The 24,550-nt window shown below is 57.4% G+C and overlaps 1 protein-coding gene across 1 annotated transcript in view; it reads left to right on the top strand.

Moving 5' to 3' along the window:
* Positions 1-24,550, top strand: part of NCOR2 (nuclear receptor corepressor 2) — a 253,337-nt gene that overhangs the window by 202,211 nt on the left and 26,576 nt on the right. The window contains exons 18-27 of the mRNA XM_075769454.1: positions 1,512-1,654; positions 6,917-7,064; positions 9,747-10,302; positions 15,625-15,745; positions 16,733-16,970; positions 21,599-21,754; positions 22,326-22,465; positions 22,546-22,651; positions 23,366-23,470; positions 24,350-24,453. Of these exons, the coding sequence (XP_075625569.1) occupies positions 1,512-1,654; positions 6,917-7,064; positions 9,747-10,302; positions 15,625-15,745; positions 16,733-16,970; positions 21,599-21,754; positions 22,326-22,465; positions 22,546-22,651; positions 23,366-23,470; positions 24,350-24,453 (1,817 nt within the window). The remainder of the gene's footprint in view (positions 1-1,511; positions 1,655-6,916; positions 7,065-9,746; positions 10,303-15,624; positions 15,746-16,732; positions 16,971-21,598; positions 21,755-22,325; positions 22,466-22,545; positions 22,652-23,365; positions 23,471-24,349; positions 24,454-24,550) is intronic.

Raw genomic sequence — 24,550 nt, 5'->3', positions numbered from 1 at the left:
TCCAACGCAGAGATACCCACAGCCCCCACGCCGTGCCCTCCCCTTGCGCGGGCACACGGATCCCGGGCCGGAGCTGTGTCCCTCGGGTCCTGGTCGCTTGTGGCTGCGCCGAGATCAGTCTGTCCTGGGGGGGATTTGTTGTTGGGCTGAAGCAGAGGTTGGGCTGGCCCTTAGGTCCAGGCTGGGTCCCGGAGGTGACACGTGGCAGCAGCGTGGCTGAAGGCTGGCAGCAGGGCTGGGCTGGGCACAGCTGCCGGGGCTCCCAGGCACAAGCAGGGCCACGCGCTGGGGCCCTAACGTGGGACTCGCTGCGGTCCTGAGCCCCACGGCGTCAGAGCAGCCAGGAAGGGGTTTGGGGATGGGCGACAGATGCCCGGGCAGTGCCTGTTCCCAGGCTCTGTGGTTGGTGGCTTCTGGGCAGAAAAACCCCTAACAAAAGAGGAAGATGGTCTTAGCAGATTCAGTCCCTGCTGGTTTTCATCTCGGCGGTGGCATCACGTGGGCAGCCAGGAGCCAACCGGACCGGCACGATCCACCTGGGCCGGCAGCGTCCTGCAGGCTGGTGGCAGCTCCAGCCCCGCCAGGCACCACAGGAAGGACCGGCCGCACACCAGGAAGGACTGCAGGCTGTGAGGTTTTATTTCCCAGAAAGCCCGGATGGTCCTCACCTGGGTCACCTCCAGGAGCCTGGGGTGGAGAGACCAGGGTGCCGCTGCACCCGTCCCTGGGCTGCGGTTGTGACCCCCACTCCAGCTGTGGGACCGGGGGTACCCGACACCCCTGCAGAGACTGCGAGGACGCGGGGTGCTGACTTGCTCCTTGCTCTTCCTCCACCCTGCTGGGTTGCCCCAGCGCTGGCAGGAGCCCCATGGCTGGGTGGCACCGTCTGGCCAGGCTTGCCAGCCCTTGGCGTGATGCCTGACCTGGGAAGCCGCTCTTGCTCGTGAGCCTGCGACCAGCACTACTCCCCCGGCGCGCCTCGTCCCAGCCCAGGACATCACCTGGGCTTCCTGCCGCTTCCCTGCCTGGGCTGTTCCTCCACATCCATCACAGGACTCTGTGCTCCAACCCCCTGAACTGCCTCGTCACCCCGGTCCAAGTCATCACTGGGGCACAGGAGGGTGGGGAGAGCCTTTGCTTCATAGCAGGGACTGAGAGCTGCTGCCCCAGGTTCTCCTGGGCATGGCAACGCCTCCTGCTGCCGTCCCAAAGGGAAGGGAGCACCACTCACCCTCCTGACAGCTCGGTGGCTGGCTGAGACGTGGCTGTACGACGTGTTTTGTTCCAGAGGCAGTCAGCGTAGTGCCTTTTTTTCCCCTTGGAAAGAAAAACAGGCTCTCGTAGGTCATCCTCTGGCCTAGGAAGCCTTGCAGACGGGTGTTAGTGACCATATTGTTCCTGTGGAGTTTGGCTTGCACGGAGGATGTTTCCCATCCTGCGTGGATAATGCTGCCCTTATGTGAGCGTATCTGGTGTTAAACCCTTCTCCTTTCTTCCTCCTGTGACCACAGGTCTCCTTGAGCATGGGCGGAACTGGTCGGCCATTGCCAGGATGGTGGGCTCCAAGACTGTGTCGCAGTGCAAAAACTTCTACTTCAACTACAAGAAGAGGCAGAACCTGGACGAAATCCTTCAGCAGCACAAACTGAAAATGGTGAGAGCCCCATCTCAGCCCACACCGGGAATCATAATACTTTTCAGCAAGTGCTTGCGTGCTTCCCACAGCCAAGGGAGGTCTTTATCTTCTCAGAGAAGGTACTGGAGTGGAAGCTCTGAGGACTGGGAAGCAGTGCAGGAAAGGGTTGTCCACCCGTCTGGCCCTGGGAGGTCTGGAGGAGGGAGGGCTGCTGTGTGGGAGATGCCTGGGTGTCTGGAGCGTGGCTGGTACGCAGGGAGATAAGAGGGAGCAGAAGGAGGAACGGGGTTGTGGTATGTTGGCCAGGACGTGAGCTGAGTCCCGGCTGCGCAAATACTCTGACGCCGGCGAGGTTGTGCTGTTCCACCCCAGGGAGCGGAGAGCCCGGCTGCGCGCCGCAGCTCCGTGCCTTGCCGGTACCGCAGTGACCTGGTAAACGGCCGGTTTGCCCCAAAGAAAGTCAGGAGTTCAGGTCAATGTGAGGAAAGGCTGGTCCTGACACAGATGTCAGTTGTCTTTGGGGCTGCGAGCAGACGTGCACGTCTCTCTGTGCCTCAGTTTCCCCACCAGAAGGGGCTAATGCTGCTTCTTTTTTGGCATGCAGTGCAGCGTGTGAATGAAGTGGGGTTTGTTTGGTGTTCTGGAGATAGGATGGACTGCTAAGAGCAGCTAAGGATTATAATTATTTCATTTGTAGAGTATCCTGGGGTTCCCAGTTTCTGGCTAATAGAATTCACATGGCTAAACCCCCAAGGGGTGCTTTGAAAATGCAAAGGACAATGTTCAATGCAGGAATCTCTCCAAGCAAGCTATTACGACAAGAGTAAAAAGAAAGACAGGAAAACATTCAATGACTCACTCAGGAATTTAATATCCTAGTCAGTCTATAGGAATGAGAGAAAGAGAAGACATCGGCGATTCTTTTTTATTAATTCTCAATGCACAGAGACACTCCTGTGTTCCCATGTTTCACCGAATTGTTTTTAGAAACAAAGCAAACAAACTATATAAAAGACCCCCAAACCGATATAAAGACCGGAATGAAATGTGCATCAGGCCCTCCGAATATAAAATGTTAAGATTATAAAGATATCATTGTTCATTACTGGGGAGAATCTGAAATAAGATCATACAGCTTAGCTGGCAGTGGAGCCGGTGTATATTAATTTACTCTGCTTCCTAATGTTGCAGAAATTATATCACGGAAGTGTTTTTCTGCAGAACCACATTTTTCCCTGCATCCGTCCCTCCAAGGCAGCCGCTAGACTTCTCCAGTCTAATTGCTCACTCTCACTTGCAGTTTATATCAGCATCATCATTTTATTTTTTGAGCATTGGAGGCTATGGGATTTGGTTGTGGAGAAGAACAATGAATGTTCAGCTGTTATTTATTGTGCTCTATTGTTTTGTGGCAACAGCAGATGCCAGAAAGCTGAATAAAATAAAAGAACAACTGAGATTAAATTGCCATAGACCTTCCTTCCTGACTCCTAAATATATTCACGAGCAAACCAAGCCTCCTAATCTCATCCTATACCCAGTAGCCAGCCATGACCTCTGCGGAGGAAGCACATGGTGAGGCAGCGTGGCATCGCCTAGTTTTGCCATGACATCCCCAAACTATTCCCTGACCTCGCCGCCAACAGCTATTGCTGATCGTGTGCGGGGAAACACAGTGGCTCTGCTTTTCTTCCTCTTGTTTAATGAGAGTAAACTTAATTAGCAGATCTTGCTCGTTTCCCAGATGGGGCTCATTAATATTGTAGCCTCCTCTTCCAGGTAGGTGTGACACCGGTTCAGCAGTACGCAGGCGACTCGGAGGAGCTGTGGGGACAGGCAGGTGGCAGGGACCGGTGTGGGACGGGAAGCAGAGCCTGGCAAGGTCCTTCTGTCCCCAAACCGTGGCACAGTGCGGTGTGGAGCAGGATGTCCCCGTTCCCCATGCTGGGACAGTGCCCAGTGGGATGGCAGCCCCTTGTCCCCGTGCTGCACCCCCTGAGGACAGGGGGACCCTCCCTCTGAGCATCCAGGGAGCATCCAGCATTAGGAGGCAGAAGGATTTGGGTTGCAACAGGCAAAGCTGCCTGGCACGATGCTGCTCCTTCTCTGCCTCTCCAGAGCCCGCGTGGTCCCTACCGCAGATCCTCACCCTCCTCCCTCTGCGAGCACCCCCGTGGATCAGGGTGTCCCTGCCAGCCGGCCGCACCACGGGACAGGCAGCCTGTTCCTGGGGGGCAGGGTCAGGCCACCTTGAGGCTTCGCTTTATCTGCCCTGCTGTGTGTTTTGGCTCGGTTTCGCTGCCAGGCGGCTTGGATGTGCCCCAGGCATCAGCGTCACTTAGCCTTGACTTTCTGCACGCTGTGTGCTCTGATCTCGGTGTTTAAGAAAAGCAGGGCATTGGGATACGCGGTGTCCTCACAGTTGCTCTTAGATTAGATTAGGCGCTGTCTTCACCGGGACCTCTTTGCAGTGTGGTTGTCACTTTGGTCTAGTGACTGCTGGGGCTTGTTTTGGCTTGTGCAGCAAAGCTGGGCGAGTTATCTCCCGGGCTGGTGCTGGTCCTGGTTGGAGGATCAATCTTTTGGCCCCCTCTGAGCAACGCCTCTGTAATTCCTTGCTTTTTTGGGTGGTGCTGGCTTCACACAGCAAAGCTGCTTCAGGAGGACAGCCTGGTGGCCTTTTGGAGGGGTACAAGTCTGCCTTGGTGCAGAGCCTTGGTCTCAGGATGGGGAACTGAGACCTTCCTCACCACGGTGGGCAGAGAGGTCCTGCCTGTGGGATCATCTCTCCGTCCCTTCCCATCGCAGCAGAGCACGGGAGTCGCTCTGTGGTTAGACCTAGTCCTGGTGCGGTCTCAAACACACATCATTACGTCACACCGGTCTGGGACTGCCTGGTCCCGCTCTTCGGACAGGCCGATGCTGATGGGAGGTGCCCGTGTCGGCAGCAGGGTTTGGAAGCTGTTTTGGCTGTTGCTGCCATGTCAGGCGGTGAGTGTGAGGAGATGCCAAATCTGTCAGGACGGCTGCTCTGCCTGCGAGGCAGAAGGCCAGTGAGATGTCGTGCCCGAGGGCTAGTGGCATCTTCATCTCCTCCTCCAGGACAGATGGTGCAGGTGAACATGAGTGGTGGGAGGCAGTGCCCAGCACCTGGGATGGCAGGAGGGGAGGTGGGGGAAGAGCTGCCCATCCCTGCCAGGCTGGGCGTCAGCGTGACGGGGCTGGCTGGGAGCCAGGTGCCCGGGAGGACAGCGTGGAGGAGCAGGCATGGAGTGACCCCTCGTGCAGGGCTCAGTGTCCTCGCAGTGCACAGTGTGTCTCCTCAGTGGTCTTGGCGAGACAGACTGCTCAAGTGGCACCAAGTCCTGGATGCTCCTGCAAAAATACATGGTGGCAGGTAGAGAGCAGAGACCCCATGGGCTGGGATAGCACAAAACCAGCGTCAAAGTGCCCATAGCAAATTGTCCTGGCACCTTCCCATGGCCTCGCTGGTAATGGCTTGGATTAAGAGTATGTTGTGACGACGGGAGACACCTAGTCCCAGGGGCGGCTCACAGAGACTCTTCGGTGTCCTCCTCAGGCGTGGTTAGGGTCCCATGCAGACGTGGTGGCCCTGCGGCTGCTTACAGAGGCAGAGCAGAGGGGGACCTCATTCCTGGGCAGGGTGCCGGGACCCAGACTGCACGAGGGGGCCAGAGCTGTTGGCATTATGAGAGGAGATGTGGTGGCCTGAACGTATCTCTAGACGTAGCCAGGATCTGCTGCCTGGACTTTGCATCATCTTCCCAAAATACCAGCAGCGGGGTCTGCCAGGAGAGGGACCCACGGTGTCCCCAGGGCAGCTGGCTGCTCCGCTCCGCCGGCCCCCGGGCTCTGGCCAAGTAGGGTGCTGAGGCAGAGGCTGGTTCCCGGCGAATTCCCCAGCGAGGAGCCTGCTCCTGCCTGCGGCTGAGTCACGGACCCGTGAGTAAGAGGCAGAGAAGTCTTTGCCATAGTAACGTCGGCGCTTTGTAATCGCGTTAGCGTGATGGGGAACTGCTGCTTCAGACAGAAACGTGCAGTTGCTGAATCGCTGCCGTGGCAGAGGCGCGAATGCTGGCAGTGCCGGGGCATCGCCGCTGCCGCCGGGATGGAGCGAGGGCACCGTGGAGCTCTGCCTTCCTCCCGCCACCGCTCCGTGCCTTTGCAGAGCCCTTTCTCAAGTGCCTTTTTTCCCTCTCTCCTGCCCACTTTGATAAAAATAGATTTTGAGCAAGCAGCGTTTCCAAGCAGAAAGCAGTTGTATTTGTTTGTTTTATCTGGAAGTTTTTTAAAGGATTGAAAAGTTGCTGGGGGAGGGGGAAAGGGGGGACCAGCTCTTCCCAGCACAAAAATCCAGCAGCAAAGTTAACGTTTCCACCACGGCTTTATCTTTTCATCCATGTAAATAAACGTCCTACACACGTCATTCGTGTGGGGTTTGCAGGGAGAGCCGGAGATGATGGGCCTGTTCCTACTGGTAATATTTACTCAAGCAACAAGAGCAGGAAACAATAGCAAAGCCGAGACTTTCCCTTCAGGCTGGTGGGAGGGAGCAGCTCTCCGTGTCCTTGTGGCTGCGGCACGTGCCCTGGCGAGCACGGATGCGGCTGTCCCGGGGCAGGACAGGGCACCAGGTAGCTCACCTTTGGGATGCCGTGCCGCCCGGAGCGTGCCCACTGCCCAGCAGTGACAGCCTCCCCGGCACGGGAGTCAAAGTCCTTTGGCAGCCGCTGCCGTAGGACGCGTGAAAGCTGGTGCATGAAAACATTGGCTGGGCCATATCTGGGGTGTCGGCTTCATTATCTGCAGATGTGTCTCGGGCCACGGCCACGCACGATTGTGTAGCCGGAGGTAGTCCTTGGAAACGCGCAGGACGAACACGTCGCACGCGTGTAATGAGCGGACACGGGACCACTGGGCTGTTGCCAGCCCGGCACTGGTGACTTCTGCACGTGCGTCCCTTGTCCCTGCGTCAGTGCCACCCCTCCCTCAGAGGCTCGCTGCCGCCTGGGGCTGGAGCTCTGCACAGAGCTGGGCTGGCCATTGCACGGCAGTCAAAGATTTTTGGCTAGGTGAGACGATGCTGCTGGGCTTTCGACAGGCGAGTCTGGTCCTGAGACTGATTTTCAGAGGGTTTACCCGGGGGGGAAGGGGCCACGGTGGTGTTAGCATCCCTCTCGGCCCTTTTGGCAGGACCAGTGCTGTCTGCTCCCCATCCCTCTGGTCTTTCCTTCTCACCATCCTCTGGCTCTTCCCCAGGAGAAAGAAAGGAACGCCAAAAGGAAGAAGAAAAAAGGCACCGCCGTTCAAAACGAAGAAGCTGCCTTCCCTCCCGCGGCCGAGGACGAGGAGATGGAGGTGTCGGGGACGAGCGGCAATGAGGAGGAGATGGCCGAGGAGGCGGAAGGTGAGGCGGGTGGGGGGCTGCGGCGGAGGGATGCGCTCAGCTCTCCTGGCTTTGCTGCACGGTTGCAGCAGAGGCACCGCACACAGCCTCTCCCGGGCTGCACACGTCAGCGCTGGCGGGGGGGGGGGTGTCACATTTGTCACCCCAAAGCCGCACCGAGGTGACGGCATCCCACAGCATGAGATGCTTATGGCATTTTGGATGCCTCTGGATTTCACGCTGGTGAGGAGTGCCCTGGATCACTGCCCTCCTCCCATGGCTGTCTGGAGGGATGTTTATTTTGGGAAGGTCATGCAGTACGGGAGCTCTGTTATCAGCAGCCTCTGCTGTGGCTGCCGGGCGCCCACGGAGGTCCCGAGGGGCACAGGGAGGCTTCCGGCAGCCTCCGTGGCCCAGGGACTCCTCAGCCCCTGCCTCAAGGCTGCACGTAAAGGGCTAATCTGGAACTTGGAGCGGTCCCAGCGACTTCTCCTCGTGCTGAAGGAGAGCAAGCCCTTTGGTTTCCATTATCCATCAGCACACGCTCCCCAGAGCACCCAGCTCACCAGGCCCTGGCACACTTACGTGCTCTTGTAAACCACATTTCATGGTGTTTTCCCCTGAAAGGGGGATCGTGCACGCTCGGCAGGGTTAGATAGCCGCCACTGCGGGCTCTCGAGGAACTTGGCATGGGCTCAAGGAGGGCTAACCCGCTAAGGTTTGCGTGTGCCCATCCCCGTCCCATCAGGGCATCGCTGCCGCTGCTGCCTGGGCAGTGGAGCCCACACTGCCAGCAAGGGCAGGGGAAGCCGCAGTCTCCCACCAGCGAGGCTGGTGTACCTTGGCAGGTCTTTCCTCCTCCTTTCTCTTCTAAGGCAGCGTTTTCCTCCCTCCCAGCCATTCCAAAGAAAAGAAACAACTTGAAAGTGACAATTTTCAGCTATTTATCGCTTAGAAAGCACGGCAGCGAGTTTGGAGAAAATGTGCATAATTTTCCAACAATAGCCCCATTTGACTTTTGTCAAACTAATTTAATAACTTAACCATCACTGCTGGCACCATGCTGGTTCCTGGCCTTAGCACCCAGGCTAATGGGACTTGAAATGGGAAATCTTTTCAAATCATCGTTGTGAGTGACTCATTACGAGGCAGATTCCAGGTAAATCTTTGTGCGAGGTGATACGTGACTCAGAGGCGCAAAGTAAAAGGTAGTTATTGCTCTTTGTAAGACTGCCTGAGAGGAAACAATGTATTTTTGAGATTAGAGACAGATCTCTCGACACGCTCCCGAGCCTTATGCTCCGAGCCTCGTCTCTTGTTCTGCTGCTGGGCTGGGCTACGGAGCTGAAGAAGGGCGTAAGCAGGGGGGATGAAATGTCAGGGTGCAGAAGTGCCAGGGTGATGGTAGGCAGCAGATGTCCCTTGGCTTCGGGGTGACGTTTGGGGATGCTCAGGCGATAGTTTGGGGTGGGGGGGAGGACTTGGCGTGGGGGTTACGATGTAGACCGCAGATTCAGAGTCCAGAGGGAGTGTGGTGCTGGAGCTTAGAGTTCGGCTGAGCCTGGGACGAGCCACCGGTTGGGTGTCTTGGTGTGGCGTTTGGAATAGCATCGAGGGGCAGTCAGGGAGAGTTTGGCCAAACACGCTGTAAACCTTGTCGCTGGGTGGGGGACGGGATACCTCATTACTTGATTGCAAGTGAGTAAAGGTTGGAGAAGGCCGAGATTCCTGATGAGCGTGGAGCGTTTTCCTGCCAAGGAAGCGTGGATGTGCTCAGACATACAGCTCTTGGGACACAATCCCCCTGGTGTCACTCATCTCGCTGGCGTTCGAAAGCTGCCTGTGCTGCTGTGGAGAGAGACAAGTCAAGGGATGCGTGTGTGCAAGCCTTCAGGCACAAACGCGAGAGCCCTGCCCGGTGGGGACGTGCTGAGATGGGACTGTGGAACTCTGGTGCTCCTGGCCCTGGACGCGTTTGTCTGGCAAAGGCTTGGAGGGAACAATCCTCTCCCCAGCCGTAGAAACAACCTCTGAGCAGCACCTTCCTCTGCAGCGGTGCCTGGACGCTTGGGCATCCAGCTCACTTCAAGCCATTGGTGGCAGATTTGAGAATGATCCTTTCCATGTAATGATTAACCTGTCCCACAGCACTGCCAGCACTTTGCTTTCACCGACCCTGACCTCCTTTCTTCTGCCACTGGCAGCTTAAATATCAACAAACATGCACGGTGTTTTGGGATGGTCCCCAGCTGCCCCAGGGGTGGCAGAGCCAGGGACACGGGCGACGTAAGTCAGCGAGCAGGGTGCCAGCAAGGTGCCTGGCCCTGGGGGAGCAGAGCTGATCCAGAGCCACGGGTGAGAGGGTGAGGAGGGAGCAGGTCCCATCCTGCGGATCCAGCCAGCAGCCAGGATTTTCCCTTAAAACCCAGTCACTCAGTCTCCAGGCTTTTGGGCGTGTGGTTTTGTGTTTGGGTGGGGGTTAACAACAGTTGTCGTGCTGGGCGAGCGAAGAGGCTCCCAGAGCATCCCCTTTGCTTAGTAGGCTCCGCATCCAGGGATCCCGGCGCAGCTCTCCCAGCCCTGGGATCATCTCCCCCTCGGAGGAACGAGGGCGTTCTCCTCCCATGGGAGGGGGCGGAGGCAGCGATATGGGAAGCGAGAATCTCGGGCTGATCCTTATTTTTATTTCTTCCCTTTTCTCAGCTGCAGTAAATAACAGCTCCGACACCGAGAGCATTCCCTCGCCAAGGCCCGAAGCCAAAGAAGGAGGCGAAAACGGGGCCAAGGCACCACCCGGGCCGGGAGGTGACTCCGGCACAGAACCGGCAGTCAAGTTGGAAGAGGCTCCAACACCCCTCGACGCTCCCACCGCTTCCCCCGCCAACCCCGCTCCTGCCGCCAGCCCTCCGTCGGAGGCAGCTCCCGAGCTGCCCAGCAGCGAGGAGAAAGTGCAGGAGGACCTGGTGGTGGACGTGGTGAAAACGGAGGAGCCAGAGGAGAAGGCGAGTGAAGAACCCTGCAAGAGCGAGGTGAAGAAGGAGGAGAGCGAAGACAGCCAGGAGAAGGACAAGGGGAATGACAAGAAGGTGGAAAGCGGCGTCAGCAGCGGAGGGACAGCGGGGACAGAGGGGACGCCCAAGGCTGAGAAGAAGGAGAGCCATAAAGGCAGTAAAGGCCCCGGGGTGAACCCCGACAGCGACTCCAGCGCGACCTGCAGTGCGGACGAGATGGACGAGCAGGATGCTGTGGACAAGAGCAGGTAGGAGCAGGGAGAGAGGTGGGCAAGTGCACGGCCCGAGGGCCAGATGAGCATCTCCGTTGTGTGCCGCAGTGCCCATGTGCACTTTTGTGAGCTCCTTCTTAGGAATATCACCACTCAGGCACTCCCCCAGGTGAAGGGACGTGCCCGGCTGTGTCCCCACATGGCCGTAACCCTTTGGCCCATCACTTGCAGAGGGGCCGTGACACAACGGGCAGTGCGATGTCCCAATGTACGGGTGCTACTGGGCAATGGCCGTGGGCAGGTGTTGGGTGCAGATCTGCTGCGTCTGCTGGCCGCAGCCCATCTGAGTGATGCAACGGAGCAGGATGTGTCCTCGGGGACAGCGGAGTTGTGCAGAGGTGCAGGCTGGTTTGCCAGCATCCAGGGTTGAGAACGGTTTCTGTCTGAGTTGGCACTGGCAGGAGAGAAGTCACATCAGGGACGTGTTCCCAGTGCAGAGAGGGGGCGAGTTGCTCCCTCAGCGGAGATGCTGCTTGGATTTGTGGGGGTGAATTATCCATTCTGGCCGTAAAGGCAGGAGAATGGTGCGGGCTGTGCGAGCTTTCCTGGGGCCGTGCCACTGGGTCTGCACCTGAGCCGCTGTGGTCCCGAGCCCTCCACCCTCCACTCACCCCTGGGACCAGCAGCTGAGGCCACCTCTGACCCTCCATGGATGGTTCTTGGGGCAAGGAGGGGAAACGCTGACCTCCTTGGAGAAACGTCCTGTTCCCCTCCTGGTCCTTCCCACAGAGCCCTCCCCACCCAAGAGCCTCACAAATGAGGAGAGGGTTTCCTGGTTTTTAAAGAATATATATGAATACATGCGTCTTTAGCGCTGATTTCGCTAATGGCTCCTGCTTCCATCCAGATAGGCGCCTGGGTCAGGAGGGACCCCCGAGTCCACCCTGCTGTCACACATAGGGACGTCACTCCCTCCCCGCTCCCGGCCTCGGAGCTGGGCTGGGATGAGAGGCTGGCATCCCGCATCCCTCCCATGGGTTTGCAGGGGACAGTTTGGCAGCGAGACGGGTGCTGCCAGGCCGGGTGGGCTGTACGCAACTCTGGATGGGGCTATTTAAAAAACCGACGAAGCAAAGCAGCGGACGAGGCGGCAGGTAGCCACCCCTACGGGCCTCCGCGCTTTCCCTGCCACGGGTGCAGGAGCCGGCGGGTGAGTGCTGCTCGTGCGGGAGCATCCTCTGTGCTGTCCGGCCGCCCCGGGGGAGCAGCCCCTCTCGTTGCCGAGCAGCTGGAAGCAGTACTGACCATGCCGAGGGGTGGTGCAGATGCTGCTGGCCCCGGCCCCGTGCAAGGGCTGAGGCCTCTTGGCTGCAGTGCTCCTCTCCAGCAGTGGATGGAGTCCAGACCTACCCCTCCCCACTGTCTCCTCCTTCCCAGACAGGAGAAAACCTCCCAGCAAGGGAGAGTGAGGCCAGCGGGGCTGCACTCCTCAAGTTTAACATTAACCCAACTGAAAACAGGACAGCAGTGGCTTGTACCGACTGCCCAGCAGCAAAGGAGCAAGTCGTCTTGGGAACGACTTTTTCATCCCCGGCTCCTCGCTGAGTCAGCGCCTATATCTCTCTTGTCAAACAGTTACCAGCTTCCAGGAATATTAAACATTAAACAGGCGTCCCGCAGCTGCCGGGCCACTCCTCTTATCCGGTGCGGCGGTGTAGCGCGGGTGATAGCAGAGCCTGCCGGCATGGGAAAGCTACAGCCGACACCGGCGCCTGGCACTGCCCAGCCCGGGACGCCCCGGAGCACCTGTGGGATCAGTCCGCAGCCGGATCGGAGGTTTTGGCATCGTTGTGCTCCCGGTGGGGACTCTGTGCCCTTCCCCAGTGTAGGTTTGTTCCCTTGCATTTCCCAGCGACCAAGGGCTGCTCGCTCGCAGGCGGTTACCGCAGCCGCGCTGCTGCAGTGTGACTTGCGATGAGCAGGACGAGGCTGCCGAGATGCCACGTGAGCCGCCCCGTCACCGCATCACCCGATGCTCGCCCACCCACCCAGCGCCAGCGGGGCGTGGGTGCTCTTCCCTGTGCTTGTAAAAGCACCGAGCTGTCTGCAGCATCTCCCAGAAGGGGACGGAGGGTGGCTGGGGTGTCCCCACGGCAAGAGGGAAGAGGTGCAGGGTCGGCGTGAGACGTAGGGGCAGCCTTTCTCGCATCCTCCTGTGTTCACACTAGCAAAGACAAGTCCAGGACAAGGAGTCACAGCCTTAACTCATCAAAGCTGAAGAAGGCTTTGAAATTGTCCGTGGTTCCATGCAGCGTGTGCTGCAAGGGGGCTGCTGCTAGCGCTGCCAGTACTGCCGTTCAGCAGGAGGTCACGCCAGACGGGGACGCGTGAGGGAGGCCGTGCACAGTCACCCGCTGCAGACCTGCAGCGCAGAGAGGAGACGCCTGCCCGTAAGCATTGCACCGAGCCACCCCTGCCCTGCGCGTCCTGGTCGCTGGCTCAGCCGTAGGTGCAAGGGCTGTGCCGGGCCAGCGCCGCGTTGCTGCCGTGGCCCTGGCTCGGGGAAGCCCATCGGGGAAATGTGGTAGCTGTCACCTTTGCACAACCACTACGTGTGCAAGGAATTGTTTGGCTGGATCACGTGTTAGTGTGTTGGCTCGTCTGGCAATGAAACTGGTCCCTGTCTCCATGGTGGAAGGTGAAGGAGTTTGGGGAACACAGCGTCTTGGTCACCCTCAAAGCTTCATGCCTGGGAGGGGACGTTTCCACACTGCCGAGGCTCACCCGTGTGTCTATCGACCCCTTCCTGCTCAAATCCCGTTGCCATCCCTCCCAGCGCCCTCACCCATGGTTAGGGACTGGTGGGTGGGTTTGGGAGGGCCCGTGTTGGCTTTGGGTGGGTACGAGATGCTGAGGGTCGGTCACCCGGTGCCTTCCAGGGCAGAGCAGACAGCCCTGTGACCGGCACAAGATCTGCTGGGAGGGACATAATAAATTATGCCATTTGCATATTGATGAATTGAATACTGACTCTGGCTTCCTAAGCGCCAGGATCCTGGAGGGCTTTAGGAAGCCTGAGGATCTTAAGTGCACTTAAAGGGACCTTAAGGGTGCTTAAAAGCATCTCTGCAAGCGCCACGAGTGCGCAGGGTGGCTGCTCTGCCAGGGCTGGCAGGACCCCGCTTGCTGATAAAGCTTGCCGGTCTCTGGAAAATCAGGCTGTTTAGCTATGTGTCCCGTAAGAACGGCTGCCAAGGAGGAGAGCGGTGCTGAGCACAACCGCGGCTGCTGAGATCCATCCCGTGTCACTAGCAGCCACAGTGACGTGGAGCTGGGCCAGTGCTCCCGGGTCTGTCACCTCCCGCTGAGCGCCAGGACCTGTCTCGTCCCTGGGGTGATGTGTTACCGGCCCGGTAACGCTGGCGTCGGGGATGAAGCGGCAGGAGAGGAGCTCTTTGCTGGCACTGGGAGCCAAGCTGGCGTGGTGCTGGCAGCCTGTGCTGGCTGCCCTGCCTCCTAGATGATGAAAAATTGTCCTTTTTAAAAAAGAATTATAAAAAAAATTGGCTTCTTTTGGGCAAAATCAGAGCCCAAAGTGCCACGGGAGCGGGGCCAGGGCTGCGATGCTGTGAATACAGGGTGTCCCCAGCTTGGCCGCCCCAGAAGAGCAGTGCTGCAGCTCAGCGTGGCGTGAAGGTCTTGGGAGCAAATGCCGGGTGCCCTTGTCCCCATCCATGTGTCTCAGCAGCCTTTTGGGGCGTCGCACCCTGCCGGGAGCCCCACATACCCCATGGCATGGCTTCACAGCACCCGTGTGGCCCCATGGGCAGACGTCATTGCAGTTATTGGGGGAGCAGCTCAGGTTTGCTGCTCCTCACCTGGTGTCCCCTGGGTGCCTAATCGGAGCACCCCGGTCCCAACCTGGAGGTGGGTCCCCTTCCCTCCGATGCCAGGCACTGCGCAGAGCGAGGGCTGGGGCGGTCCCAGCACCATAGTAAGTTTATTCCCCACACATGGCCCCGCCACGCTTGTTTATTCATCCAAGGGTGAGCATGGGATGACCTTGAAATTTATAGGCTGAAGAGAGCAGTGAAATAACAGCTAAAATAAACAAATCAAGCTGTAAAGCTTGAAAACTATGAACTGGCTTCAACAGATTGGAGTTGGGAGACAGAGAAAGCAGAGATGGCCTGGAGAGATGTGATCCCTGGGGTCTCGGCACAGGCTCAGGAGCGGAACACACCAAGGGTTTGACCTGTGAGCTTCCACGCCTCCATCCCCATTCCGTTTTGGCGGCACCATGGAGATGCCCACCTTTCACTGTTTGCACGGGGGGCTCGGTACGGCTGTCTGAGTGTCTACTGGGCAACTCAGCTGAGGGGAAGAGCAAATGGAGAGGGTGCGGGGCTGCACAGCCGCTGGGCTGAACACCAAATCCCATCCAAATCCAACCTCTCATCTTTCAAGTGATTCGAGCATCCTGGCTGCATGCACGTGGTTGCTTGCCCAGGCTTTAGCACCTTAATAAAAGACAGTCTTGAAGAGGAGCATGAGGCCCATCCCAGGTGCCGGGCAAGCACCACGTGTGAGCTCCGGGGAGTGGCGTGATGCCCAAATGAAATCTGAACTGGCCACCCTGCTCCGTAACTCCCAGCTCCAGCTCCGGGCTCCAGTTCTCCCTCGGGTGGATTCTGGATAACAGCAGCAGATTTGCTAGAAATAGTTAGCGTAGGGGATGAGGGAAAGAGGGCTCGAGAGCCTGTCAAGCTGGACATTGTGGTCTCTGAGCATGGATCCCCATGGAGTTGTCTTCTCTGGAAAACAGGATTTGCATCCCATTCCGCTCTCCACGCCCCCCCAGCCTTGTCATCCTGCAGCAAAGCTGCCCAAGTTGCTAGCTGGGTATTGCTGGGCTGGGTTGCATTCCCCTCTGTGCCTGCCCTTGGAGACCAAAATGACCCAGGGATGCCCGCAGCCCACCAAGGTCAAGGTTGAGACACATCCCCAGTGGCTGCGGGTTCCCTGTGCTTTGGGCAGTGCAGCAGATTTTCCTGCTGAGCAACCTCCTGTCGAACAAGCGCCCTCATGGTGGATGCTGAGATCTTTGGAGCGGTAGTTGCCATCTAAACAGGTTTGGGGCCGGCGCAGCAGCTTGCAAGGCTGGAAGCCCAAGTGCATGATGTGTTTAAGAGTCCAGATTCCCAGCAACCAGCAGTGGTCCAGCACGCTCCTCTCTGATGAAGAGTATGTCCTGTAGGCTTGGCAGCATAAAACAGAGGGGTGCAGGACGTGGGGGAGCAATGGGATGTGGAGCTTGTTCATGGCATTGCCCGGCTGACGTGCGTGTTTTATCTCCAGGTTGCTGTCCCCCCGGCCCAGCCTGCTCAACACTGCCAGCGATGCCAGGCTGAACTCCTCGCCGCAGAAGCCGCTGGACCTGAAGCAGCTGAAGCAGCGTGCTGCTGCCATCCCTCCCATCGTGAGTACCCCACCAGAGAGGGCCGGGACTGAGAGCGTGGCGGCCGCGTGTGCCTCGTGCATGCTCTTCCATCGGGCTGCGTCCCCTGCGTGGCGTGCGTCAGGGTTGCAAGGATGCGCTCGTCCCTGCGAATGGCCGAGCTCGTGGTCTGCAGAGAGCTGTGCCTGGGCGGTGCGAGCCCCCCGGCAGGGAAGGTGCTCTCTGTGCAGAGCGTGTTCCCAGCTGCCGGAGCAGCTCTGCCAGCAATGTTTGGATGTCCCTTGAGCTCTTTTATCAGAAAGTCGTGGGAGGTCTGGACAGAAAAAGCTCATTGGCACGTGACTGCTGCCTCTCGTTGCTTTAAAAAGCAAGTGTGCACCTTCCCAGGCCTGCGCTTCTCTCCATCTCGTGTGCTTGAAGAATACCACATAAAAAGCAATTCTGCTTTTCCTCATCCAGAAGCTCTGCTTGGTCCCCCATTTTGGCTACTCCGTAGACGTGTACTGAAAAAACATGTATTCTCCAAGGCTGATGGTTCCTCCCGGTGCAGTGACTTGGGCTGTGACAAAAAGCACCCCGGTATCTCCAGGGTCAGCACTAGAGGAGCAGCGTCACAGGGTGGGCAGGGAAGGAATCCCTGCTTTTGGGGTTTGTGTTCTCAGGGAGGACCCATTCCTGATGCTCTTCCAGTTTCCCATGTTACAGCTTGAGATGTGGCTGCTGTAATGTGACTTCTGGCAAAAGCTACAAGCACTTAACTATAGATTAGAGGTTTTGAACAAGGGAAGTCTGAGGCGCTCCTGTAGCATCACCAGCAGAGAGCCGATACTCTTTGTTGTGGGCTTTTTTAATCTCCCGTGGTTGGTGAGCTTTGGAGCCTTGTTTGGGCTGGTAAGACTTGCAGTGACAGTGTGGGGCAGGTGCTTCTCCTAACCCCTTGACGTCTCCAAGACTGTTACGGATGTCAACAGCGCATGACAAGTGTCACCAAATCTTCTTGCTTTGCAGATTTCCGAAGGTTTCTCGGAGGGGATATTGCAGAGTGGAAGCGTGAAGCCTCAGGTGCCTCCCCATGCCTTGGCCCTCTACCAGCAGCAGATCACAAAAGCCCACGAGTCTGCCCGCGAGGATGTACCCCCGAGCAAGCTATCGCAGTCCCAGCAGCAGCAGGCTGAGAAGGAGCAGCAGCAGCCAAGCAGCAGTCCCAGGGGAAAGAGCAGGAGCCCCGCTGTTGGTGACAAGGAAGGTAGGAGGGTGCACGCGTCGGTGTGTGTCTATCTGCACAGAAATGCCCGATGTGTGCAGCTGTACGCAGCCGGCAGCTTTCCTCCTCTTAGGTGGAGGCTTGCTTCAACCCTTGGAAGCTCTTTAATAGCATCTTGAAGCAGGACCAGAGAGGCATGGCTAATTTCCCATGTTCATTAGACAGTACATCATGTCTGATTGAGCCTACAGCAAACACAGGGCCAGTGTGGAGCACTGAGGAGGTGAAGATTGCCTTTATTAGCGTCTCTGCCATTCACTTGAGAGCAAAGGGGCCTGGAGGCATGCCAGGGCTCCGGGTACAATGGCTCTTTTCTACCTTGCTGGCTTTCTGTAAAGAATGCTTTTAATGCTCAGTGGGGACCATTATTTCATTTAAAATCAATGCTAATACTGTGACTCGGAGTCCAAAGGTTCCTATAAAGATTCCCAGTGCTTTCTCCCCGGAATAGCTCTGATGTGGTTTGGCTGCCTAATGAACAATTCAGAGTTTCCCACCGTAGAGCATCTGAAGCGTTATTAGCTTGAGCACCTGGGGATCAAGGTTAAGGAGAGACGGGAAGTCTTGATGAGACCATCCTCTAAATGTGGTTTTAATCTGAGTGTCGGAGTCTGTTCCAGTTCAGAGTCTGCGTCCCTGCCCCTCTCAGCCAGCCTGCGGTTCAGTTGTGTGCAAAGACGAGACGCTGTGGCAGGATCAGAGGAGCAGGGAAGTTGGGCTGGGTGGGTGCGATGTCCCCCAGTGCTAGATCGTGCACAGGGATGGCTGCAGCTGCAAAAATTACCTGCTTATGCATGGAGATGGATGGTGGATGGGACTACACTGACGAGGCAGATCCGCACTGGACCTGGGCTGTGATCTTTGCTGGAAAATGGGTGCACTAGCTCACCCTCCAGCAGCCAGGATCTTAGCTGCCTGCTCTGCAGTGTCCAGCCCCAAGTGTTTATTCTTCAAGCAGTCGTGTCCCTCTGGACAGAATGGTGTGCTTGCAAGAAGAATTGGTTGGTAGCACTTGGCCAATTTTTTTTTAAACAATAAATAGCACCATGTATGCATCACACCTCCAGAATACTTTGCATAAAAGTAAGGAGGGTGACTGTTCACCTCAAATGAAAGGAAGTTCCCCGCCCTCCCCGAGTCATGGTGTTGCCACTGGTGAAGTCCTGTCTCCAGCTGTGCTCATGTTTGCTGCCCAGGTGGAACAGTTCCCCTCCAGCTCTCCCCGCTGGCAGCAGGTAATCAGGTTTGATCTCTTCCTGCGCCGTAATCCTGTGCAGATCTGGCCTTGCACAGCTCAGCTTCCTGGTGAGCTGCGTGGCACGGCCAGCGCTCGAACCCGGAGCTCTGCATCGCCAGTGTCCCAGTGCTGCAGCTCCGGCTTCCTCCTGGCCGCAGGAGGATGAGGTGAGGCAGATCTGTGTGTTAGGTACGAGGCAGGATTTAGGGGTTGGAGATCAACCACGCCATTCTGCAACCTGTTGGCACTGTTACTACATGCAAGGATCTAGTACCCAGGTGGATTTTTTATGGCTTTGTTCTCTGCAAAGCACTAACGATATGAAGGGCTTTATTCTCTCCTCTCACACCTCTGTAGCACTCTGAATCTTCCATGTTAATGAAACTAATTACGCCTCCCTGTACCCCTGCGAACATCTCTAGCAGGTCCTGGGCTCCAGCTGTGTGATCTCCAGTCCCTGCGTAGCCGTGGGTCTGGGCTGCGCAGGGAATGATAGGCTGGTCTTCCCTGTTCCTGGTGGGAATGCATCTCCCATTTGAAAACCAGCAGGTCTGTGATGAAAGTCATTTTGAGGGGAGAAATCAAATCCCCCAAAGCCCTGGTTTCAGTACGGGTATGGACTCAGGCAGCTGCTCAGCGCTGTCTCTGCCTCTTGGAGCACATCCTGGCTGTGGATCAGGGGTTAGAAGGGAGATAGCCAGATAGTCCTGGCAAATCTGTGTACGTCCTCCCCTGCTCTCTGAGGCGTCCCAGTGAAGTGGCAGGCATCCAGACTGCAGACATCGTGCTGCCACACCACCTCTACACGGACCTCGCGTTAAACGGGAGAGTCCAGCACAGCCTGCAAAGCTTTCAGGAGAGCAGCCCCGTGCCACCTCCGAGCAAGGGGCCGGCTCCGCCGGAGCAGGTACACCCGTTCCTCCCCTGCTCGATAAGAGAGCTTGAACTCTTGCAACCGCTCCGGAGATTAACATCCTTCACACCGCTCTGGATCCGCTTCAAAGCCAAGTCTTGCACACATCCTGGCCGAGGCGTTGGCTGCCTCGCAGCCGCTGGCTGGGGCCGTATCGGCTTGGAGGGCGGCCAGCCGAGCCGTACCTTCCTGAGCACTGCCCTCCCCTCCCCTGCCTTCCAAGACGAGCTGCTAATCGCAGGACCGGGCAGAGGCAGGCAGCCCTGCCTGGATCTCACCGACAGGCAGACGGATCCCTTTTCCCATTGCCGAGTCGCCGTCGGGCATATCTTTGGTTATCGCTCGGCGGTTTGAAAGCCAGCGTTATGTTTTGTGTTGATTTAGTTGTGTTGCGTTTGGCCTTTGTAGGCGATGGGGAGCCAAGAGCATTAATTTGGATGACAGATCATATAAACTCTGACTCCTTCGCTCCCATTCCAGGGGCTTGATAAACGGTAATAGGAACTCTCTCTTCCCCGCTTAAGTGCTATTTTATCAAAAGCTGGCTGAGTTATAGCCACTCTCTAATGCGGGGGCAATTAGGAACTGGCCGCATTTCACAGGCTGGAGAGGCACGCAGGGGAGGAGACGGCTCCCGCGGGGAGGGGAGGAGGATGGGGCTCTCCAAGAGCCATCCAGGGTGCACGTAACCTTGGCTAACAGCGCCTTGGCGTCGGAGAGCATCTTCAACCGGGACATCCCAGCGCCGTTTGCCACCCCCCCAGCATGAGCAGAGCTGATTGGGGCTGAGCTGAAGGGGAGAAAATCAGGGAGCGTGGACGTGCCAGGGCCTCTCCGTCGGTCTGGAGGGTGTGCCTGGGTTCCCCCGTACTGGCAGGGTGAAGGGATCCCCTCTGGGATCCAGCGTGGGGAGAGAAGAGGCCGCAGCCGAGGTCCGGCCCCGCCAGGCTGCAGAGGTGTGTGTGCCTGGACACCTCTGCCTGCCGATAACGGATTTCTTCTCTCACTGAAGGGGACAAGAATAATCTCCCAGCTTCTGAGTACACTGAGCATTAATAATGATAATGCAGTAAAGCCTCATTAAATTGGGCCTCTGATAATCTGCTTGCCCTATTATTAGGCTTAGCAGGATTCAGGCATCTATTTTTATCAAAAAATGATGGCTAAAGACTGGGTTCATTTGTGATTGCTGTTGTTTACTGCCCAGTTTCTAATTTCTGGTCAATGCAGATGTTGTGCAGGTAGGTCTGGGGAAGAACGGCAGTGCAAAATTAAGTGTTTATCAATGAAAGCAAATCCTCCCAAACCTGCCTGTAATCCATCCAGTGAAGGCTATCTCATCCGTCTGCTCAGCAAAGTGTGAGGATGCACTTGGGATGGAGCTGATGCAGATGAACCCCCTCTTTTACCTGCGGAGCATGGCGGGATTCAGGCGTCCCCAGCACAGCTCCTCCATCGTTAGGCACCTCTTGGCTTCCGATCAGCCTTTTTTATAGCCAGGGTGAACCCAGCCTGGCATCCAGTATACCCCGTGCCAGATAATTGCAGGAAGCTTTCCTGCCCCCAGCCCCAGCGCCTTGCAGAGGCATCCGGTCATCCCGCAGAGCCTGCGTTGATCTTCATTTGCCTTTGACAGTCTCGTACAGCGCGGTTGTCCCAGGTGTTCGGAGAACATCTGCTCACTTCAGGCACTGCACATTATTCCCTTTCTGTCCAAGAAGCTGATGCCTTTATTTCTGACCGCTTCCCGCAGCCTGCAAATGGTTTATATCTAGCAGCTGTCCTTTAAGAGTGGCTGAGCTTTTGCATCGCGATGTGATGTAGGGATGAGCTTGTTCCCGGCATGCCGGCGTGCAGTGGTGCCTGGCAGCGGCCTGGAGCTCCCTGGGCACGCCGCAGACCATGTTGTCACCAGCGAGCCAGTGCCTGCTGGACGTCCCCGCGTACCGGAGGGATGCCAGCGCTGGTGTCTCTTGGCTTTAACCTCAGCACAGGGTTTGGCAAGACCATCGTTAATCCCCCCAGCTCTGCCGTGGTGGCTGATGCAGAGCTGTGGGCACAGGTGGGATCTGCCCAGGAGCAGTTTGCGTGTGACCAAGCCCTGGTGAGGAGCTGGACCGTGCGCTCGTCCCAGGGACAGCCTGCACGCCAAATGCCATCTGTCCTGGGCAGGGTGGGATGTCTGTGGAGGTCCCAGCGGGCAGCGAGCACGGACATCCGTCCTCCCCGCTGCGCTTTAAGCATCTGAGTAAAATAAATGCTGTCAAATCCAGGCAGTGACAGGGGCTTTTTCTTTTTAGTTTGGCTGGGGAATTCAGCCCTCATCTCAGGGCCAGGTCGGACTGAGCTGAAGCCACTTCCCGTGCTGGGAACTGGCCCTGGCTTTCCTGCCCGTGCCCGCAGGGACGGCTCGCCTGTGGGGCCACTGAGCAAGCTGGTTGCTTTCTGTTTCCCTTGCAGAAAAGTCCGTGCATTTCTCATCCATCGCAGAGGCTCAGAAGCTGAGCACGGAGCCGACAGCCGCCTCGTGCTGGCCCCCTGTCCTGTCCTACTCCCGGGATGTGATAAAAACCTCTCCCCAGGCGGAGCCCCACTTGTTTCAATATAACCCACCAGGCAAGTAAAAGCCACCGTCTGCGTGACGCGTGCCCTCCGTCCTGACCCGGGGCTGAGGGCAGAGCCTGTGGTTGCAGCCAGTATCACAGGTCATGCTCTTATATCAGTGCAGCTTTTTGGGGGGGTAAGAGACAGGGTTCAGCAGAAACCTGATAATAACACCTTCCTTTGGCCTGGCCCGGAGCTCCCTCACTGCTAATGCAATGGCCTGAGGGTGGCCAGGTGAGTGGCCCAGCTCTGGCCGGGGCAGGTTTAGGGACGTGGTTTGTCGCAGAGCAGTGCGGGCGCTCCCTGTGTCACTTTCATGCAAAGTCAGGCAGGTTTAATCCCTCGCTGCGCTGTCCCTCTCTGGCTGGAGGGCAGACGAGTCGGACGCAGAACATCCTCTGGCTGCAGAGGGAACAAGGCGGTAATTTAAACTATTCCAGTCCTTCCCAAAACAATCGTGTCACTTGGATCCTAGTGCAGGCTCCTAGCCGGACACTTCGCCGCATCCCCGCTCCCTCCCTTGCCCCTTTTCTCCCCGACAGCTGCAGCCTCGGGCTTGCTCACACTTGTGTTTTCCGCACAGGACACCCAATCCCACTAAACCTGCATGAGAGCTCTCGCTCGGGGCTGCAGAGACTAGCGAGCATCTCCAACCCTCCTCCCCTCATCTCCTCCACCAAGCACCCCTCCGTGCTGGAGAGACCCGTCGGATCCATTTCCCAGGTGGGGTATGGGGTGCGAGCAGCCGGGGATGCCTCGCAGGGACCGGCAGCCCCTCCCTGACCTCTCCTCTTGTGCCGCAGGGCATGCCCATCCAGCTCCACACACCCTACAGCTCCGAGCACGCCAAGGTCCCTGTCGGCTCCATCACCATGGGCCTGCCGCTGACTATGGATCCCAAGAAACTGGGTAAGGAATTGGGAGGCAAGTGATTTCTCACGTGCTCTGAGAGCAGCGGGCAGCGAGCTTAGCGGCACGGGGTAAAGGAGGAGCGCAGGACACGGCAAGGGAGCGCAGAGAGACCTGCTAAGAGGATGAAAGGATTAGTCCATCGGGAGAGCAGAGACACGGGGAGCTAAATTTGCACAGTATAGGAAAGCAGCAACTCGGTCAGGGATGCATCCCAGCCTATAAATACCCTCTGGCTAATACTGTGATCGAAGGAAGGAAATACATTGCCGCTCCCCAGGCCGGTAGGATAAAGAGTAAATGGCCTGAAGTGAACAAAGAAAGTGTTTAGTCTGCAGATTTGGAAGCATTTCTTAACAGCAGGAGGGGATGGGCGAGGGACCAAGTCTGAGGGGGGAGGGATACGGGCCCTATGTCCTGCTGCGTGTGGGTCCTGTTATAAACCAGCACTGGGTTTTCAACGCCAGCTCCAGTCCCGGTGCGGGCAGCACCCGGCAGCGCCTTTGCCAGGGCAAAGGATCTGGCTTCGCTGGCCGGCGGTTGTGCAGTCGACCGACCACCGCAGCTTTGGTGAAGGCCATCCCAAAGCGATGGGGACGGCAAAGGCGCCGAGGAGATGCCGAGCCGGGGCTGGCAGAGATGAAAGCTTCGAGCAGCCGAGGGCTGCAGCCCCGTGCCCTGCACCTACGCTGATACGTGGTTAATATTTTCCAGTGCCTTTTCCTGGAGTAAAGCAGGAACAACTTTCTCCTAGAAGCCAGGCCAGCCAGCTGGAAAGTCTGGTGCTGCAGCCGTCCCAGGAGGGCTCCATCCTGCGGGGTGAGGAGCCTGGGCGGGAGGGGAGGGATGCTGGCACTGCTGAGCCTGGCGAATGCCGCACTGGCTGCAGCTGCCCGGTGATTTCAGGTTTGATTTCTGGGGTTGTGCCCAGCCAAAGGGGTCTCTTCACCCCTTTTCTCCAGTGTTACCAGATAGGTCTGTACAGTATCTCAGCATTTGTAGCCATCTCCCTATATCAGGGCTTCAGGCATTGATCCTGGTGGAGGTTTTATGCTCAAGGGCCACCCGAAAATCTGTTGCTTGAGACAAAGCAAGACCTGTTTGAATTCCATTGATTTTTTTTTTCAGGCTGGGCAGGAACCACATTTCATTTAAATATAGCCCTCCCATGTTTCTTTCCCCATTAGCTAGGCAGAAGAAAATAAATGCAAAGGTCTTGCTTTTAAGTGCAAATTCTGGTTTGTGAACTCCCCCCAGTGAAGGCAGTCAGCAGCCTGAGCACGGTGGGCTGGCTCCAGCCAAGGACAGATACATGAGAATGAACTCAAACCGCTCTGAGCTACATCTCACCAGAGATCTGCCCTGATCTCATCAGGAGAGGCTGAGACAGGCTGTGCTTTCTCCTGGGCCCATAAATCTGCTCAGACCCTCCACGGAGGCAGCGGGGAGCTGGTAGCCTCAAAATACCCATTTTTTCCACCTCCCAGCCCCGGGTCTGGGTCCTTCAGGGGGACGGGGTGGAAAGGGCTCTGCAAGGCATGGGATTTAACACTGATGTCTCTTGGAGGGCTTCCCCTCCAGTGCCGCAGCTTGCAAGAGATTGGGTAGAATCCTGCGCTTAGTCAGTAGTCTCGGCCCCACAGGTTTTGTGCTGAACAGCAAATCCATCCCCCAGCTCACTGGCTTTGTGTCCTACAGGTACTTCCCTCAGCTCTGCCTCGGGAGGGAGCATCACCAAGGGAACACCCACATCCAGACCCCCTCCGGAGTCGCCCATCACCTACCGAGGATCCATCACGCACGTAGGTCACTCATCTCCGGCGGTTTTTGCTTCCTGGGTGTTGGCGGCTGCAGCTTGCGGTGCCGGACACGGGGGTCGGGGGTTTGCAGGGTACGCCA

This window comes from Balearica regulorum, chromosome 17 (genome assembly GCF_011004875.1).
Source record: "Balearica regulorum gibbericeps isolate bBalReg1 chromosome 17, bBalReg1.pri, whole genome shotgun sequence".
NCBI classification, from domain to species: Eukaryota; Metazoa; Chordata; class Aves; order Gruiformes; family Gruidae; genus Balearica; species Balearica regulorum.
This window is presented reverse-complemented; position numbering and strand designations above follow the sequence as displayed.